The sequence below is a fragment of the Erythrolamprus reginae genome, chromosome 4 (assembly GCF_031021105.1).
Source record: "Erythrolamprus reginae isolate rEryReg1 chromosome 4, rEryReg1.hap1, whole genome shotgun sequence".
NCBI lineage: Eukaryota > Metazoa > Chordata > Lepidosauria > Squamata > Dipsadidae > Erythrolamprus > Erythrolamprus reginae.
In genome coordinates this window covers 37,296,020-37,317,262 of record NC_091953.1, presented here as the reverse complement: position 1 = coordinate 37,317,262, position 21,243 = coordinate 37,296,020, and the positions used below count along the sequence as shown (strand labels likewise).

At 35.4% G+C, this 21,243-nt stretch overlaps 1 protein-coding gene across 1 annotated transcript in view; it reads right to left on the bottom strand.

Moving 5' to 3' along the window:
- Positions 1 to 1,940: 1,940 nt before the first annotated feature.
- CEP97 (centrosomal protein 97) overlaps positions 1,941 to 21,243 on the bottom strand; it is a 21,545-nt gene continuing 2,242 nt past the window's right edge. The window contains exons 2-11 of the mRNA XM_070750074.1: positions 20,203 to 20,345; positions 18,599 to 18,757; positions 16,452 to 16,553; positions 15,407 to 15,520; positions 11,661 to 11,827; positions 9,619 to 9,783; positions 9,257 to 9,390; positions 7,671 to 8,448; positions 6,766 to 6,841; positions 1,941 to 6,597 (exon numbers count right to left, since the gene is read on the bottom strand). Coding sequence (XP_070606175.1) covers positions 5,896 to 6,597; positions 6,766 to 6,841; positions 7,671 to 8,448; positions 9,257 to 9,390; positions 9,619 to 9,783; positions 11,661 to 11,827; positions 15,407 to 15,520; positions 16,452 to 16,553; positions 18,599 to 18,757; positions 20,203 to 20,345 — 2,540 coding nt within the window. The 3' untranslated portion in view covers positions 1,941 to 5,895. The remainder of the gene's footprint in view (positions 6,598 to 6,765; positions 6,842 to 7,670; positions 8,449 to 9,256; positions 9,391 to 9,618; positions 9,784 to 11,660; positions 11,828 to 15,406; positions 15,521 to 16,451; positions 16,554 to 18,598; positions 18,758 to 20,202; positions 20,346 to 21,243) is intronic.

Below are 21,243 nucleotides of genomic sequence, written 5' to 3'. Positions count from 1 at the left end.
CACAGTTCAGTAGATGGAGGTTAATCACACAGGTCTGGCAAGGCCTACTCATTTTATTTATTTTATTTATTATTTAGATTTGTATGCCGCCCCTCTCCGCAGACTCGGGGCGGCTCACAACAAAGTGAAAAAACAATGTACAACAAATCTAAATTACTGTTTAAAAATATTTAAAAGACCCCATTTTCATACATGGCCAACCCCCAGATTGGTCTGAGAAGTCTTGTAAAACATGGCCTGGGAAAACACAGATTAAAAATAACTGTAAATCTAACAAGTTCTTACTTAAACCTGGGTCCTAGTTCTGATGGCTTCCCTCAGCATCCGTCAACTCTGTCTTCCCGCAGAGCAAGTCTCCTTGCAACTACTCAGCAGCTAAGCCTACAGGAAAGATCCTGTAGGCCTCTGCCAGTCCATGATCCTTAGTGGAAACACTTCTGATTGGCTGGCAGTTACTCCCTCCTCCCCACAACTGGGATATCAGTTAATTCAGTTAACATCTCATTTTTCAAATTGCCCCCGTGGGGTTTGAGCCCCACTTGGGAACCAGAATTAGACCATAATGGCTGTGTTCGTAGTTTCCTATACTACGAACACAGCCATGTAATGCAGCTAACTTGCAAAAGCCCAGCTGCGTTGTACATAATCTCACAAGTATTGTGTTGTGAGTGCTCCTCATCCAAATCTGATAATGATAGATTCTGAGGAGGATAAGCCAGGCCCATCTTGATAACCTGGGTCAGCTGATGCAGAGAGTGATAGTGAGGGAGAAATAGACCTGGTTGAAACTGAAGATCCACCAGAGGTGGCAGATAAGCTGATGTCAATAGAGTCTGACTTAGATGAGGAGGAAGATCAGGAGCCTTTGCTAGATGCCAGCTTTAGATTAAGAAAAACACCAAAATACTTGCATGTAAAAAGGAAGTAGTATGTAGTTTGTTAACTCTAGGGAATTGTTCACCACTTCCTATAGGTATTTAAGGGTGGCGTATGGGTAATTTGAGGTAGAGTTACAACGTTTTGCAATGGAGTCAGATGATGATTTGAGGTTTCAGCCAGGTTATGCTAGGCACCTGTTATTTTCCTGCAAAAAATCCTTGGAGAAAAAGTACCGTCTGCTGAGATGCTGGAAAGCTGTAATTACAGTGATCCCTCGATTAGTGCGGGGGTTACGTTCCAAGACCTCCCGCACTAATCGATTTTCCGCGTTATAGTGGTGCGGAAGTAAAAACACCATCTGTGCATGCGCATCCTTTTTTTTGCCCTTTTTTTTGCGATTGCAAAGCTGATTGGCCGAGATTTTGGCCAATCAGCAATGGCCGACGTCAGTTTGGTGATGACGTATGATGTCATCGGGCGGGAAAAACCGTGGTGTAGAAAAAAAAACGCGGACTATTTTTAAATGTATTATTTTTTGAAAAACCGTGGTATAGCGTTTCGCACTAATCGAGACCGCACTAATCAAGGGATCACTGTAGTAAGTTTGTGAAACTGTAGACTTATCTCATGAAGGAATGCACCAGTAACTTTTATCTTTGGCAGCAGCCTAGCCAGAGAACTAATATCTCTTAATTACCATCACTGACAAATTTGCCAAGATTATCTCACATGCATGACTTTGGCTTGTAAAAATGGGACTTTATATACTGTATATAAAGACTGATTTGAAAATATCAATGCGTGGATTCCTCCTTTCTTTTCCAGCTGTATAGGCTGGGATAGAACATATTGTGAAATAAAATCTTGACTAAGATCTATGTAATATTTTATTTATAAAATTAAAAAATAAAATAACTAGGAGCATGGCCTTCTGGATGTTTAAAAATGCAGTTTTACCCATCAACTACCAGTTAAAGTTTTCCAATTCCAATTACTATGGCTCATAAAAAATGAACATACTAATGAGGCAGCAAATAAATCATTTCAGATTTACAAGCATATCATAATTCAGAATACTTTATTACATCAAAATAAATTATTCCCAAATGCAAATTTTCAAAAATTGAAGCATGCAGATTATATTTTTAATCCAGATTACAAAAACTGTATTACAATCAGAGTATGTTTTCTGTAAATAACAATTTCTGGCTGAGCAAATTACCATGGTCAAGTATGCAATCATGTTGTCCATTTGCATTCTAGAGAGCTTTTCATGGACATTTTTAAAATAAAATATTTTTAAGAGAGTTCCCCCCCAGATTACTCTATTTGCTTTTTAACAACAACCCGGAAGCTTTTAAATTCCTTAACAGAAGCATTAGATTATATGGCTTTGAAGAGATCATATTAAATTTACCCAGTTTAGGAACAATGATCACTTTATCAATACTGATATGAAATTAATAAGGCCATATTTTTATTTTCAGTTTTAACCACACTTGCATTAAAGATAATAAAATTGTGCTTATGTAAAAGTAGAATTCACTGATCTCAGTAAAAAATCTCTTATGTTAAAGATTACAGCCATTAACAGAAGCATTTGATTAAATAGCCAAAATATTGAATCTGCAAAGATTTATATTTACACAGACCACACACAAACAATAAAAAACAGCTTCTTCATATAACAGTAGTCACAGCAGATTTACTTAGAGGAAAATAAAATTAAAAAACACAATTTAATGTACAATTAATAAAAAAAAATAGGTAAAGGGTTCATTTTCATCCTTCCTAAAAATTGTTGTAGACTGTCCCTAAATTTGTAACAGATTTGGGATAGTTACAAGAGAGAGAAAGAGAAAGTTGATTTCTCTTGCCTCAGCAGATTAAGACTAGCATTGGACATTAAAAGATTTTCCTAAAGAGAGGATAAACTAGGAAAAAGCATCTGATTCAGAATACATTACATAACATGTGTTATACTACTTATAGAACAATATATTATCTAGACCTCTTTGCTAGTTGGGTGGAAGAAAGGTTTCCATTTCCACCTTGTATTATGAACCAGAGAAAGCAGAATTAATAGACAGACATATAGGTGGTATAACAAAAACAAGAAAGCAGAAAAATATGTTCCTCTTCTCCACTTATTCCTTATTTCTTTCCCATTGCTTATTTCAATAAAAGGGTTCATGGATCATGCTAGTCAAAAAAGTCTTTTAAAAAGCTTAATTTGTTTTATTCATTTGTCATGTTAAGTCCTAAAAGGTGTACAAACAACAATGAATTCCAAAATATGCAAATCTGAAATGAAACAGCAAACTAGGACTGAGTGCATTGTATAAATCAAGATAATGAATGTTAATTCATTTATCAGGATGAGTTTTGCATATCAATTTTAAGTTTTTTTATAGTAATGAATCAACTTTCTCTCCTGTATCTAGTAAGAATCCAATGGCAAATTGAGTAAAATAAAATTGCATTGTTTATATATTCATATATATTCTTTCCCAAGATAAAGGAAACATATTTTTCCTTTATAATGCTGTAACTTTTTCTCATAACAAACATTTCACACGTAACCATAGGAAATAATCAAAATCTGTAAATATGTAAAACGGAGACAGTTCATACACTTGCACGTTTACAAATGATAAGGAGTGTTAAATTTTTGATTTTGCACATTGATAATAAATAAAGGTTTTATGTATGTGGTGGGTTTTGAAACTCCGGTTATAATCACAATATGATCATTTAGAAGCTTCTTTGGAAGCTTTTAGCCCTTGCAAAAGATGTAGGTTTTTTCATTATTTTTTCCCAATTATATTGCAGCAATATACTGTACTGTATACCTAAAGGTGTCAATACCTCATCAAAACACACAATCACAATGCATTCCTCTTAACTTCACAATTTTTTACTCACAGCAGAAATTATCCTGTATTTACTCCAATACAGAATGAACAATTTTGCTTAAGTGAACCAAAAAGAAATGTTGCACTGTCCTAAACTCCAACTTTAGAGCCCTACTCATTTTAATAAAACAGAAGACAAATAATATTAAGCCAGCTAAAATGTAATTGTACATGAACATACTGTTTATAACCAAGAGAAACAAATACTAGGCCTTAAAAAGACAGATATGAAGTTCAAGAGATGAAACAAGTATTTTAAACTCCATTTAAGAATGTTTAACTTTTCCCTTGAAATACTGTTTTGTAAAGAATATGTCTACAATGCTCTATAAATGTATACATTTAGATTTCTCCCTACAAAAATAATAAGTTTTTAACTATTTATCTCTATAATGGTTAAATAGTGCATTGGTTTTATGCTGCTTTAGCATAGATTTATTTTATAGCACTAAGACCAATATATACTAGAACATGTACATATTGAGTATGTATAGTATACATACAGTACATGCATTCTATAACACTTTACAATAGATTTTAAAAAAGATGTGCGAATGACCAAAATATTTAAATGCATTGGGTCATTCTGAAAAAAGGTAGTTCAAGATCTCTTAAGCAATGCTTTTGTTTTTGTTTTCTAATTTAAGATTGGCAACATAAATTCTTGAATTCAAAAACAGAACATCAAGTTGGAATTCAATTTGACACAATGAACCTATTCCTGTGTTTGGCATAACAATTTCTCAAGGCAATATTTGCAATTGAATGATTAGGCCAAGAACAATATATACTTGATTATATACTTAATACTGGAAGCAAAGTTACAACTTTTAAATATTCCAGAATTTAGGAATAGAAAAATATTTATTATTGACAATAACTATACATTATTAGTAATAAAAATTTACAAAGCATTTACTGATGGAAAGAGTGGTTGCTTTATCATTATATGTTGAAGCAGTAGGATGTAGGCATTGTCTGTAAATGCCAGAATGAATATTGTTCATTTATATTAATATATGACAATACATTTAGCAGTCAATCCTCCCTAAGAAACTAGAAAACATGGCCATTTGCTTCGTCTTAGCAATCTACCAAACAGGTAATGGTAAACATTTACTCCGTGTAGTTTTAGCAGACATACGACCATATAATGCTGATCTATTTTTAAGAAAACCCTCTCATTTTTGTTTCTTAGATATAAAATTGAGTATGTACTGTCTTTGTACACATTCTGAACTTTTCAAAATAGGCAAATTGTTCCTATCATTATGAGAATATAAAGATTGGTTTATTTTGTTCATTGTGTTTTTTTTAAATGGCCCCACTGTTCCAGCGAAATGAAACCAAGAAAAATGACTTCATAAAAATAATCCTCTGTGATAACAGGCTGGACTTATCTGTGTGGAATTCAATAGTCACGTTTGTAGAAAACCATTTGGAGTAAACTGTCTGACACTGTTAAAAAAAAGAGATCTATACATGGAACAAGATTTTCAAAATTTCCAAGCTTCTAATTTAGTACCCTCAGATTATTAAAAATACTCTTATATTATTAATTATATGTTGTGTGACCATTGGGACAAACATCATTTCATATTTGCAAGCAAAAATAGGTTTCAGATCATGTAGGGATGCAAAAATAACACTTTCCATCAATGTCTTAACCTGAAATCTGCCTTAAGAGGTTGCAAATAAATGCTATGTGCCTTCAAATATAAAGTTCTGCATACTGCCATTATTTGTCCAATTACATATTTATATTTCTTTTTTTGAATGTTACAGTAAGAATGCATGCTTGTTTCCTTGGAGAAAACAGTTGTTTAGTTCAACTATAATAATAGCAATATGGAAAGTACTTCAACAGTCTTCAAAATTACATTTCATAAAAATCTGTTACAACCAAACAATGAGATGTTAAGTTACATGTCTATTTGAACCTATCTTATAATTTAATAGTGTAAATCTAATGTTAGAAGATTAATGAACCTGTTAACAAGCAATTTTTAAAAGCAAGATCAACATCTCCAAAAATGTATAGAAATTGGTCATATAAAATGTTAATGTGGCTTTTACATTTTTTTCTGACGGTTTATGCTTGCTAGACAGATAGTCTAACAGAAAGTATCTGCAATGAAGAATCAGAATTGGAGTTTTTTCCTGCTACTTTATCATTTAGATTGAATGTATCAATTCCTTCTTCTGCTAATGGAAGCACATCCTGAGAGACTAAAACAGCACTGCATAAAATATCCTTTTCTTCTGATGAAACAGCTGTAAGGGTCTTACAACTTTCTATTCCATTGCTGCAATTTGTCTTTTCATCAGAATCGTCTAGTTCCTCAACTGTTTTTAAATATTCTTGGAGAAGAGTATTGTTCTGATCATTGTTCAAACTTTCTTTACAATAGTCCCTGTGGTCAACTGGGATCCCAGCATTAGAAAGGCTTCCTGAAAGAAAATCTTCACAGGGCTTGACGGTTTGCAGAGAATTTCCTAGAAAGCCTTCATTGGTTTCTGTCAAATGTTTTTCAGAGTTCTGCAATTCATTAGGGATATTTTGGTCTGATACACAGGAATGGAAACCTGAATCAGGATATTCCTGTAAACATTTCTGATGACACATTTCAGAAGATGAACCTAACCAAGTTGAACTATCAATAGGAGAAGGTTCTTGATTTGGTCTAGATGACTGTGTGGCTAATTCATTTAGACTCAGAATACTATCCGCAGGAGTATCTTTTTTCCAGTTATTACTTAGGTGTTCGTTTACTGAAAGCTGCCATTCCTTAATAGATTTAACCTGTATAAATCACAAAAAGAAAAAATTATAATATATAATTTCATATGAAATTTCCTAATTATATCTCATATGAGAAAGTTAATTGGGTCAACTATAAAACACAGCAAGGTTTCAGGAGAATATCTTAGTTTATTCATAGAAATAAATATTTAGGAAAACTAACACTACCTGATTCCAAAGAAATTTGACAGTTTCCTCTTGCACAAGTCTTTGAAGCTTCTCTTCATCTTTTTCTTTTCTTAACCTGGAAATGATTTTCATATATATAAATTTATATTTATTATATACTTTAAAAGTGTTGCCACTTTGATCACTTTTGCTGCAATACAGTTATTAATAGGTAGTCCCTTGTCTTATGACCACAATAGAGCTCCAAGTTTCTATTGCTAGGTAAGAGAATTTTTAAGTGAATTTTGCCCCATTTTACAACCTTTCTTGCCACAGTTTTTAAGTGAATTACTGAAGTTGTAAAGTTAGTAATAATGACTTTGCTTGTCAGAAGGTGATAATATGTGGTCATGTAATTCCAGGGAATTGCAATTGTCAGTTGCCAAGTGTCCGAATTTTGATCACATGACCATGGAGATACTGCAATGGTCATAAATGTGAACAACTGTCATAACTATTTTTTCCAGTGCTGTTGAAACTTCAGACAATATGGAGCAAGTGGTTGTAAATCGAGGACTACCTGCACTGTAATAAGAATATATTCTGGCAAAGTATGGAGTTTTGGAAAGGAAATATATTTGCATCAATTTATTCATTAAATTGGCCAATTTCATCAGTTCTAATAACAATACAACTTCTCTTCGCTAGAGACACTGAAGGTAATTTTTTTCCTTTGATTATGCTAACAAATAAATTATTTTTGAAAGAATGTTCCATTTTATAAAGTTGGTGAGTTTTGCCTTTGTTTGGAGAACAAAGAGGAGCTTACCAACTGAAGGAAATGAAACAAATCCACCACCCCAACTATACTTACGATATTGTTTGCAGATAAAATTTATTGATCTCAAATTATAGCAAATGTTATTTCTATCCTATTATTTCAATTTACTTCACTTCCTACGTACTTTTGGACTTCTTCAGTTAAATGAATGATATGTTCTTGCATTCTGCTGAGTCGAATTTCATAGTGTGCTTCCCTGACTCTGGGATGGAATGTTCTTGTATAAAATCCTCTCCAACAAGCCTGAAGCTTGGTGGCAGCTTTATTCATTTCTAGAAGTTCATCTTTCTTCTGGTTTACAATAACTGATGCATCAGTAGACAGTTCTAGAGAGCTAGCAACAGAAACACATTTGATAACATTCTCTTCAGGTGAGTGTGACTGTTTTAAGTTACTGAACTTTACATCGTCACCAGGGGATGCTTGATAACTGCTAACATCATCTGGTTGAACATCAGTGTTTATTGAAGAAGCAGCAATGGGGAAAATATCCTCCTCTTGAGTTTCTACCGTGTCTGCTGACTTGAGGGTGTACTTTCCCAAAACCACAGAATCATTTTTCTGCTTTCCTTTATTCTGCATATTAATATCTTTTGTAAATCCCAAATCTGTATCCCCCACATCTTCCACATCGTCTACATCAATGCCAATTCCATGAAGTTTCAGTTCCGTTGAAGTAGGTGATATTGGAGACAGTCCTGAAGCAACAGGCATAAAAGTAGATTCTGAAGATAGGAGACTACTGTTCAACTTCTCCTCATCAGTTTGTATATCATCCAAGTAAATATCCTTAAAAGTATTTCTTTCACCTTGTGCCGAAGTTGGAGAAACATTTTTAACTGCATAAGAATGGTCATCATTGGATTTTGTCCCAACCCAGGTATTCTTTTTAATAATAGGTTCTGAGAAAGAGAGTAAGATAAAACACATATTTATGTATCCATGTATGTATGTATGTATTAATGATTTTGCCAAACATTTACTATTTGATTAACTTTGATTTCTCTTATTGTTTTGTATTATTATGTTGTAAGCCACCCTGAGTCTCAGGAGAAGGGTGGCCTAGAAATCGAATAAATAAATAAATAAATAAATAAATAAACAAACAAACAAACTCCATTTGCAATACATTTTTTTCATTATTCTTAGCCCTATTTGGCTACAGCTTCTTCCTTTTATTCTTCATTCTGTATTCCATAGATACATTGTCCCATTTTATCTACTATAGTATGCCACAATTGAACCCTGGTTTGTTAAATACATCACAATATATTTGTGAATTTTAGTTTGAATGATTCAGTAATAAATAATAAATAATAATTTTAAAAAAGAGCCGGGGTGGCGCAGCAGGTAGAGTGCTGTACTGCAGGCCACTGAAGCTGACTATAGATCTGTAGGTCAGCGATTCAAATCTCATCACCGGCTCAAGGTTGACTCAGCCTTCCATCCTTCCGAGGTGGGTAAAATGAGGACCCGGATTGTGGGGGCAATATTCTGGCTCTGTTAAAAAGTGCTGTTGCTAACATGTTGTAAGCCGCCGTGAGTCTAAGGAGAAGGGCGGCATAAAAATCAAATAAATAAATAAATAATCTAGCACAAAGGCACAGTATGATTATGAACCTGTATCTCTGTACCCAATTGCTAATTATAAGACTATATACTCAAGTGGGTGACAAGAATGATGAAAGCACAGTGAATATGAATTCTTACCATGTTCAGTTATTTCTTGTTGAACATGGGCAGGACTGTTTGGCTCATTATTAATGGGCAGTTCTTTATTCAGAGTTGAGGATACGGGTGACTCATTGGCATGGCTCTGATACATCAATTGCCTCTGATGCAACCTAAATATAAAAATTGAAATGATTTTATTTCATGATTTTAGAGCAGAGAACCACTCTTCTTTAATACCACAAATATTATCAAGAGATAAATATATATATATATCTGCAAATCAAATTTTCTAACCTTAAAAAGCAGCTTAAAAACACCTTATGAATCAAGGTCTGCTTCAACAAGTTAAAATGACTGTATTAAATTATATAAAATTATTTATAAACAATGATATTCACCTTTGCTTATGTAGTATTTTTTCCAGTTTGGCATCCTCTGCGGATTGGAGTCCAAACATAGTAGTAAGAGGACAAACATTAGCCAAATATTGTACTAATTGAAGGTGCTGGCCTGGTCGGAATGATCTTCCCTTTCCTTGACTGTAAAGCCATTCTGCTTTCAAGCTATACACAAAAACAATATTAATTGTACGAAACATTTTGAAAGCCCTTTCTATGAGAAACATAAAAGCATATGGAACAGCAACTGAAATCCAGAAGTAATAGATGTAACTCAGAAACAATAGCAAAAAATTAATCAATTGCTGATATATCATAATACATTGAAAGAAAGCAATAATTTTCATGAAATAAAATTAACTATTTTAGCTACATACTAAGTATCCAGTGTGTTTTTATCTACACAAATATGTAAATTAAAACCAGAACTTGAAAATACAGTAATTTGCCTTAGAATTTGTTAAGACTTAAATATACATAAATAAAAACCAATAAATGTATTCATATAAAAATAGAACTATTTCATAAACAACATTTTTTCTATACAATATTACCCATATATGGTCTCCTATTATTCCCTTTGAGAATAACTTATGCAAAGTTCATGAAAAAAGTAAATAATGATACGTAAAAAATTAAAGGAAGATAATACAAAAAAAGGAAATGTAACTGTTCTAAAGTACCTATCTAGCCTTTTAAGTTTTCAAATAAACCTTGCTGCAAGCATGCATATTTATTGATTTATGTACTATTTGTTTTTTAAACATTTCAACTCTTTCTGAGTTCATCAATTTTAACCACCATTACAAAACTCATAATTTTCTCTTTTTTTTCATTCCTTGCAACCACTGTACTTCCCAAATCTTAATAATTGTTATGCCATGTCATTGTTTCAGTTAGAATTTGGGCACATATTTTTCTAATCCTAAATTCCTGAAATTTTTGTATTTATTCTTGATACCTTTATATAGAAAAACAACAGTGGCATTATACCAATCATCAGGCACAAGTTTAGTTTTCTTATACCATCTGTATTAAACAATATGTACAACCACTGCAAAGGTATCTCTTGTACTATTGGAAACTGACAAAAGTTTCATATTAAACTATTCAATATCATATTGATATTGACAAAATTGAACGGGTCCAAAGACGGGCTACAAGAATGGTGGAAGGTCTTAAGTATAAAACGTATCAGGAAAGACTGAATGAACTCAATCTGTATAGTCTGGAAGACAGAAGGAAAAGGGGGGACATGATCGAAACATTTAAATATGTTAAAGGGTTAAATAGGGTTCAGGAGGGAAGTGTTTTTAACAGGAAAGTGAACACAAGAACAAGGGGACACAATCTGAAGTTAGTTGGGGGAAATATCAAAGGCAACATGAGAAAATATTATTTTACTGAAAGAGTAGTAGATCCTTGGAACAAACTTCCAGCAGACGTGGTTGGGAAATCCACAGTAACTGAATTTAAACATGCCTGGGATAAACATATATCCATCCTAAGATAAAATACAGGAAATAGTAAAAGGGCAGACTAGATGGACCAAGAGGTCTTTTTCTGCCGTCAGTCTTCTATGTTTCTATGTTTCTATGTTCATATTAAACCTCTTAAATATCCAATGCCAGCTCATTCCTATCTATGTGTTTTCCCCATTGTGTGCCTACTTACTCTTTTGTAATCTCTCCCTTTTTTTCATCGACTCCACTACATATCAAATGTAAATATAAACATGAATTGTAATTACCTTAGCACTGGGTGAGTATTCCCTGCAGGGGAATGGGGAAAGGGGGCTATAAAACTTGCTCTTTTCCCCAGCTTCTTGACAGTTGAGTTCAGGAAACTTTTCCTACCATTTGGGTTCACCCTGGCTATTTGGGCTAATATTATCGTGATGCTATTAATATGTTTTGATGTAATTACTTATTAAAACTTTTTCATTACTATCCTGACATCTCTTTTTGTTTTCTCATTCTTTTAAATACTAAATGGATAGATACATAGATTAATGGCAACACTTGGCTTAATCACATTCTTACCTTTCTTTCTGAGAAACCACATACCCATCAATTACTTTAAGACTCAGACACCAATTGACAATAAATGGTCGGTAATCGAAACCTGGAATGTTAGGTGTTGCCATCACACAAGGATTGTTCATAATGGAGAGTTGCTCTAGTTTAGGAAAAGAGGTCAAGAAAGAAATCTAAAAAGGAAAGGAAACAATTATTTTGGTGATTAAATGTAAAGAAAATTAATATGTATAAATTTATAGGATGGATAGATAGATAGATAGATAGATAGATAGATAGATAGATAGCAGCATTATATAATATATATCTTATAGCTTAGTTATGTTAGATGTTTGAGCAAAAAATAATTTTACTTGCTTAATTTTATTCAAAGAATATTGTTTATTATTTCTTAAAATTATTATATGGGAGACATTTCAATTGTAATTCCACTTACAACCACAATTGAGCCCAACATTTCCATTGCTAAGCAAGGCAATTAAATGTGTTGCACCTCATTTTACAACCTTTTGTCATTGTGGTTAAGTGAATTCACTGCACCTGTTAAGTGAAACATGCAGTTGTTAAGCAAATTTGGCTTCTTCCATTGACTTTGCTTGTCAAAAGCCACCTGGCAATTTACAAATGGTGATCATATCATCTTGGGCTACTGTAACTCTGCTGTAATGATCAGGTGAAAACTGGTCATAAGTCATTTTTTAGTGCACTTGTAACTTTGAATAGAACTAGCTGTACAGTATTTTTCTTTGTTTTTGGTATAACTGGGCATGAAATTAAGAACATAAAAACAAAAAGCCAGATGCATGAACGTAGCTCTTTTTTCCCTACAGAAAACAAACTTAAGGAAGTACTCTGTGGTAAGAAAATGAGCCTGACTCAAATCAAGATGTGTTTTTATGGCTCAAGAGAGATTGAATGAGGGCATTACGAATGTCTTAACAATTTTAAAAAGTCATATTACACACTGAACTAGTTGTTTTTGACAAATTATGGAAAAAACATATCCATTTATCTTCATGTCCCAAAGAATTGCTAACAATGTTAAGAGGGAAATATTTGTAATTACATGATTATATTTGCTTCAAACATTATTCCTCCTTGTTCCATTTAAGAGTATTTAAACCAAAGTTAAATTCACACTGCCTTTCAAAAGATATTTCTACTTCCTAATCTGTTTAACCCCATCATCCCTAAAAAAAGGGTACAAAATATCTGAACCAGGAATATTTGTGTTGATCCTTAGGGAATATCAATTTTATTTTTGTTTTAATTATTGTTTATTAAATGAAAATCATTGTGTAAAAAATCCAAAATTTATTTTTGTTCATAGCAGCTGATATTTAAATTGTAAAAATGTTGCAAAGAACTTACTTTAAGAATCTTTCTTAAAGAATGTCATTTCCTCTGTACAGTATTTTAATTACTTAAATTGCTAACATATTTAATTACTTAAACAATCATTAATTAAATGACTGCTACTTACCGTAATGTAATTTTAAAATCTACATGTCTTTTGTGCCCAAAATGTAGCAATAGAAATAAAAATACACCGTATTTTTCGCTCCATAAGACGCAGTTTTTTTCCTCCCAAAGTAGGATGAAAAATCAGCGGCGTCTTATGGAGCGAAGCTGCAGGCAGGGAGGGGGGGGAGGCGCTGGAGCAGAGGGGGGGCGGCGATATACTCACCAAAAGTGTCCCGCCTCTGTCGCCGCCTCTCCTCTTCCCAACCCTGAAGAGAGCCGCGCCTTTCGGCCTCCGGGAGTGCTCGGCCGGGGGACGCCTCCACAGCGCAGGTTTAGGAGGCGGAGCGGCACCGGAGGAGCGTTGGCGGTTCCGAGCCTTTGGGAAGGCTACGGGAATCGCTTCAGGAGGCGGGGAGGTCTCGAAGCACCGTTCACCGTGTCTTCGCCTCCGCGCGCTGCCTCCGCCCGGCCGAAAACAAAACGGTTCCAAAAGTCGGCCGGGCTCCCGGGAGGCGGTGCGCGACTGTTTCCTCTTCGCTGCAGAGCCACACGGAGGCGAAGACACGGTGCCCGGCCACGCTCCGCCTCCCGGGAGCCCAGCCGATTTTTGGAGCCGTTTTGTTTTCAGCTGGGCTCCCGGGAGGCGGAGCGTGGCCGGGCACCGTGTCTTCGCCTCCGTGTGGCTCTGCAGCGAAGAGGAAACAGTCGCGCACCACCTCCCGGGAGCCCGGCCGACTTTTGGAGCCGTTTTGTTTTCGGCCGGGCGGAGACACGGTACCCGGCCACGCTCCGCCTCCCGGGAGCCCAGCTGAAAACAAAACGGCTCCAAAAATCGGCTGGGCTCCCGGGAGGCGGTGCGCGACTGTTTCCTCTTCGCTGCAGAGCTGTCGGGAAGAGGCGAAGACAACGGCGCCCTCCATTCTCTCTCCCTCCCTCTCTCTCTCTTTTTCTCTCTGTTGCCGGCGTGGTGAACGAGAGAGAAAGAGAGAGAGAAAGAAAGGAGGGGAGAAAGAATGAGAAAGAAAGCGAGAAAGTAAGCAAGAGAGAAAGACAGGGAAAGAAAGCAAGAGAAAGAGAAAGAGAGGGGGGAAGAAGGGGGAGGGAAAGACATAGAGGGAGGGAAGGAGGGAGAGAGAAAGAACAAAAAAGAGGGAGGAAGGAAGAGAGAAAGGAAGAGGGATGGAGAGAGAGGGAATGAAAGATGAAGGAAGGGAGAGAGAAAGGGGGAGGGAGAGATAGAAAGGAGGGAGAAGGGGGTAGTTAGGGAGAGGGAAAAGGAAGGGCTTGGAGAAAGGCAGGGGGAAAGAAAGATAGAAAGGAAAGAGGGAGGGAGAGATAGAAAGGAAAAAGGGAGGGAGGAAAGAGGGAGGGAGAGATAGAAAGGAAAGAGGGAGGGAGAGATAGAAAGGAAAGAGGGAGGGAAAGATAGAAAGGAAAGAGGGAGGGAGAGATAGAAAGGAAAGTGGGAGGGAGGAAAGAGGGAGGAAGACATAGAAAGGATAGAATTATGGATGCAAGAACTTGCTCATGTATGATAGCTACTTTTTGGCTCAAAATATTTTTGTTCTATTTTCCTCCTCTAAAATCTAGGTGCGTCTTATCAGCAGGTGCGTCTTATAGAGCGAAAAATACGGTAGATGAAAATATAATGGAACTGAAACTAGTAATTTACTGTATTTTTCGGAGTATAAGACACACTTTTTCCATTCTTAAAAGTGGGTGGAAATGACTGCGTCTTATACAACAAATATTGCCCCATTTACAGCCTGTTCCAGGCTGCAGGGATCACCATAGCCCATCACTGCCGATCACTATCTCTGTTTCCGGCCTGCGCAAGCCTCTTTTTGGCCTCCTTGTGTTGCATTTTCATCCGGTTTCAGATGGCAGAGATCCGCAACTAGAATGGGCCAAAATCACAATGCGAAGAGGCCAAATACGGGGCATGCGGAGGCTGAAAATGCGATGCATGGAAGCGGCAATCGGCTGTCATGATTCACACAGCCTGGAAGAGCTGATTGGCAGTATTCTGGGAGGCCGATCCAGCCACCAATCAGCTGCTTCTGCTGAATCAGGCTGCAATAACATGGTGAAGGTGACCAGGGTGTTTGCTGGAAGGACGCTAGCCAGATGAATACTGATGGATGCTGATAGGCAGAGGCAGAAGTAATTTTTGTTGTTTTCCTCCCCAAAAACTAATGTGCGTCCCTATACTTTGAAAAATATGGTAGGTTGTATTTGATTTCTCTTTCTCAAAGTTATTTCATTTTTTTCAAAAATATTATTCTTACCTCATTCAAATCTCTAATTTCATTTTCTGCCAATGAAAAAATAGTCAGGCCTTGAGGTAAACAAGAAGGTGCTGAACGCAGTGAAGTAATGATATTTCCATGCAGCAGCAGAGTCTTGAGGAATAATAAAATGGGGAAAAATATGTAGACATGAACTTTAATAATGTGAATTGCTCTGAATATTTCTAAAACAACTACATAAGATTATGAAAGTACAATTGAATACATATGTGTATAAATACATACACATCCGAAATATCATTTTTCACACACATGGGTGTATGTGAAAAATAAATATTTCAAGGGAATGTAAAAAATATTCCTAACTATATTTTCTCTTTAGTTTAATTACATTTAGAAATGTAATATGTTAGACCTAAATGATATTATTCATAGATTAGTTAATCAGGATTGTTTATTTTAGTGGAACTACAGCATAAATTGCTATGTACCCAAACCATGTTTTAAAGCGTGGTGATTCAACCTTCTGGCTTGGCTTTTGTCTTGGATGCGCTGCACTGAGCAAAGAGCAGTTGTCTTAGATCACATAGAAACATAGAAGTCTGACGGCAGAAAAAGACCTCATGGTCCATCTAGTCTGCCCTTATACTATTTTCTGTATTTTATCTTAGGATGGATATATGTTTATCCTAGGTATGTTTAAATTCAGTTACTGTGGATTTATCTACCACGTCTGCTGGAAGTTTGTTCCAAGGATCTACTACTCTTTCACTAAAATAATAAAAATATACACAACACAGTTAATGTACATATATAAATAAAAACCTCCTTTATTTTTTATTATCTAGTGAAGTTGCATTACTAATTGTCCAGGGCCACATGGTTGGACATGGCTACTATAAAAGCATTTTAAAAAAGGGTTTTGTTTTATTTGACACTATGTCTTATTCATTGCTACCTGAAGAAAATGCTTGTGAATAAAATCAAAACTTTATTACAGTTAAAGGCCAACAATGTGCTCTGAACTCACTTTTTAATTAGGAATATTTAGACCATCAAAGAATATCACCTTAAAAACATTTACCTTTAGAGATGAAAGCCTGGAGATATCTCCTATTTGGGATATATTGTTATCTGACAAATCAAGATGTTGAAGAGATGAGCAGCAACTGATCTGGTCTATAGTCTAAAGGAAGACAAAATATTTTTCAGCAACATTATGAAGCTTAATAGTTGCAATTGCTTACAGTTTTTAATACCAAAAAAGTGTTTTTACATTAGCAAATAATGCACTACATCAAATAATATGGCATGAGGTGCCTTGGGTCTCAGTTGATTCCTAGCATTTACCTGGAAAAAGTCCCTGAAGTTTTCTTGGCAAGATTTCAGAAATGGTTTGCCATTTCCTTCTTCCTAAGACTGAATTGTCCCAAGATCATTCTTCATTCACTTTCTGGCCTGGCTTTTTCTACTACATCAAATTTGAATAATATAGTTTCTAACTGTTTTAATATTACATGTAAATGTAGTAAATGAGGTTCCAACGTTAAAAAAAATGAGGAAAAACAAGACATAAATTGTGCGGAGAAAGCCTGTGAACCTAGCAATATTAGATTAAAAGGTATAACAAAATAAAAAAATATAAGAATTGGAAGAGAGCTTGGGAATATCCATGTGCTTGGTCAGAGGAATTCATCATTATCTCTTAGATGCATACTTACCCTAAGCATCCATTTTGCACTGAATTTTAGTTTTATTATAATAAGCCTGACTAATGATTCTGGAACATAGGTTAAAAACTTGAGCTCAAGACAAACTTCTGAAATCCTTGATGCAGTCTCGGGATCTACAAAACTTGCTATTAAAGAGCAGTTTTAAAAACATAAAATACTTGAATGGAGTACAATCATATGTCCCATTTAGTGTAAAAAAAAGTTTAAATAGAATAAAATAAAATGTATGGTACTTTCTAGTGCAGTGATGATCAATCTTTTTGGTGCCCAAAGAGCTCAATTCCCCCAAATTCAATGCAAGCGCCCCGCACATGCACCCTGCCCCCATGAATCCCCCAGGCATGTTTTGGCTTCATGCAAATGCCATAAATGGAGAAGAAAGGTAGGGTGCACTGGGGAGAATCTGTGCAGACCGGGAAAGGCATGGGCGGAAGAAATGGAGGAGAAAGGGCACAATAGGGAGAATCGGCAGAGATCAGGGAAGGCCCTGTACCTCGCAGCAAAGACTCAAAGACCAGATGGTTGGTGGGAGGCGTGCACGTATGCACAGTGGAGCTGGATTGGGGCTGGTGTGCTAGCAGACAGGGCTCTGTGTGCCACCTGTAGCACGCATGTCATAGATTCTCCATCATGGTTCTAGTGGCTACACTCACTACTTTTTGGAATCTGCTAAGTTGCCCCTCTCAAAGGCTAAATATAACTTGCTGCCCAGAAAAAAGTTGCACAACTCTATTCTAGCTGCTTGAATCCTAATAATGAAGATTACAAGATTCTGAAATTTTCATTAAATTATTATACATTTTAAAAAGCAGGACTGCAATAGAACTCCTAAAAAGTGAGAAATGTACTTAAAATAATTAAATCTCATTTCTAATATTAAAAATCTAGGGTTGACTAAGAAATACAATAAGATTAATAGACCACAGAATACAGTTAAAGATATGAACTGTTAAGAAGGCATTTTGATAAAACAGGTGATAAAAGTATATTTCCATCACAGCAAAAGTTCAATTAGGAAGGGATGTTTATCTCATTGGAAGGGAATTCTAAAGTCCAGCATTTGCTATAGAAAGGTTTTTTCTCTTTTTTTCTTCAAAACAGTTGCATCCAATAGTATTATTTCACTAAGGGAACAACACTTATTACGCTGTTTTTCCTCACAGCCATTGCCCAAATCTTATCTGAATGGTTGAGGGGCTATCAGGATAGCATTGTCAGCATAATGTAAGCAAGTGAAGTTTTCCCATCCAATGTTAAAATTCTATTCCTATTCCATCCCATGTAATATTGCATTTCCAAACATTTTGCCTTTACATTTGTTCCTAGGTATGACATAAATTAAATACTACTATATTAGATTAACATTTTTATTGTTTTAACTATTTACTTACAATTTCAATTTACAAGGCTACCCACTTCTACACAACCCTTCCAAAAGGCTAGATGCAAGAATTATTTTATTCATCACTCGCTGTTTGATTATTTAAAGAAAAATTACCTTTAAGTTGTTTCCTGCCAGATTCAGCCATTCCAGGTACATTAGCTCTTTCAATCCTTCTACGTTACCAATACTGTTGTGAGGCAAATTTAACACTCGAAGATGAGTCAGCTTTGCTATACCCATCATCCGCACTAAGCGATTGTTGGCTACTGACAACTACAAGAAAATTGACAAATAGCTTCAATTTTGCTTACAATTGTTTTAATTATTGGTGAAAATTATAAATGAAAAAGTATGTACATAACAAACAATGCTAGAGTTAGTACTTTACTGCATTGTTGAAGAAGGCTATGGTTGTATCAGTTGCAACTCAGTCTGGAAGATCATGCTATGTTGAATGAATTGCAACCCAAACTCGAGACTCTTGCTGCAATGAACCATGCTTGCTGCAATGAACTATTACCTGTTTAAAACTACTGCTAACGCTTTACATTGGTCTGACGTAAACGCTTTAGTTGTTAAAAGAACCCCAGTCTATGTGCTGACTGACCTCTGCTAGTGGAGGCACATTTCACTGGTGTTGCAGCCATGCACTTATTTTTATTTATTTATTAAAATTTCTATGATGCCCATTGCCCATTCAAGGTCACTCTGGGTGACATATTGAAGATAGGATTTTGTGTGTAATTTAAATTTTTATTTGTTTGTTAAATTTCTAAGGCGCCCAACTCTTTGCAGACTCTGGAATGCAAATTAAAACAGTAAAACCCCAAAATATAAAGGAAACATTCTTTTTACTTGGCCGAAACTAGATGATAAAGCTCAATGGCCCCAGGCCTGCCAGCAAAGCCAAATCTTCACGGCTTTCCTATAGGCTATGAGGTGGGGGTAGTGTGGACCTCTGGAAGCAGTTGGTTCCATAGAACTGGAGCTGCCACAGAGAAAGCCCTCCCTTGTAGCCCTGCCAACCTACACTGTCTAGTCAACAGGACCCAGAGTAGGCCAACCCTGTGGGCCCCAATCAGTCACTGGGAGGTACGCGGCAGAAGATGGCCCCATAAGTAGTTAGTCCCTAAGCTGCGTAGAGCTTTATAGGTGATAACCATCACCTTAAATTGCATCAGGAGACCGACTGAAAACCAGTGCAGCTTGCGGAGAGTTGGTGTGATATGGACGTACCTAGACACGCCCACAACAGCTCACACGGCTGCATTCTGGATTAAATGCTGATACTAACCTATAAATCCTACCAATTATCTGCAGGCGTGTATTCTTGTATTGGAAATTAAATGTAGTTTAACACAAACACCCTTTCATATCAGTTTCTTTGTGACTGCACCTACAAAACTGTTTTCAAAATTCATTTTTGCAAAATACGTCTTGCCAATAACATTCTGTCAGAAACTTTAAATTACTTCAAAACCAATAAACATTAACTAATACAAAGATCATTATTTGTTCTAATTTGAGTACATAGTGTGTGCATAGAAAGCTGGAGTATCAAACATGGTATATTGAACTCATATTCATTGACGGTTACTATTGAGACTAACGTTTGCTCATAACATACAGAATGAAACATTACAAATTATTTTTCCAAGTTTCCCAATTTAAATAATTTAAATAAAGCATATTTGCTCATTTGTATTAAAAAATCTCACCTGCATCAAGTTCTTATAGTTCTCCAGGTGTTCCAATTTAATTAACTGATTTTTATCCAAAATCAAAGTATGTATGTCTGCATTACCGGATAAGGTTGGTCCTAGCTTTTGTAAACCCTGGCCTGACCAATTAATTAAAGAACCTGTTCAATAAGAAGAAATCCAAATGTTAAAAAAACCAAACACAGCAAATTTAGAAGACAATATGCAATCATGCCTATACGATAAATGTTATTTTGCAATACAGTATTTAAATTGGGCATCAATTTCTTATTTTTAATATAGCTGAAAAATCTGTTTTTGTCTTTAAAAATCTCTGTCAACGTTAATATATTTTGAGCTTTAGTTTTTATAACATACTCTTTACAGTGCCAACCAATATTTTTCAAAGTGTTCTAAAATAAACTGCTTAAGTTAAGCCCTTTCACGTTTCTATGGGGCTCAATTTTAGACTCTGACTTTACCATTTCAAAACACTGAATTTGCACTTTACCCATTCTATAGTATAATTTTGTATCTGAGATCATTGTCTTACTTCAAGCTCTATTTGAACTTCACTGTCAATGATAATCATGACAGTCTCTGGCAAAACTACTATAAAACAGAATCCCTGCCTCATTTAATAATGACAAGTTACTGAGTTTTGAGGCAGCAAAAAACTTACTACACTTTTATATTGGTGTTTATTTTATTTGTATTTCATATTTCTAAATCTCCCATGTACCTCAAAGAGGAATATGATGTTCTTACTGTGAAATGCAATATTTATTTTTTTGTCAGGGATAATGACATATACTTAGCCAGGAAGTTAAAGTTCTACTTTTGCCTCATCAATCCATGAAGCATTCGTCTTTTTAAAACATTTATTAATTTTTTTATTAAATTTTATTAAATATTATAATTGTACAGATAAACACAAACACAAAGGACAATGAATAGAATAATTCTAAGTTTTTAAAAATAGGCTTGGCCACGTTTTATGTCCAAATACTGTAAAGCATATTATAACCATGGACATACTATGCTAATCAGCTGACTGAA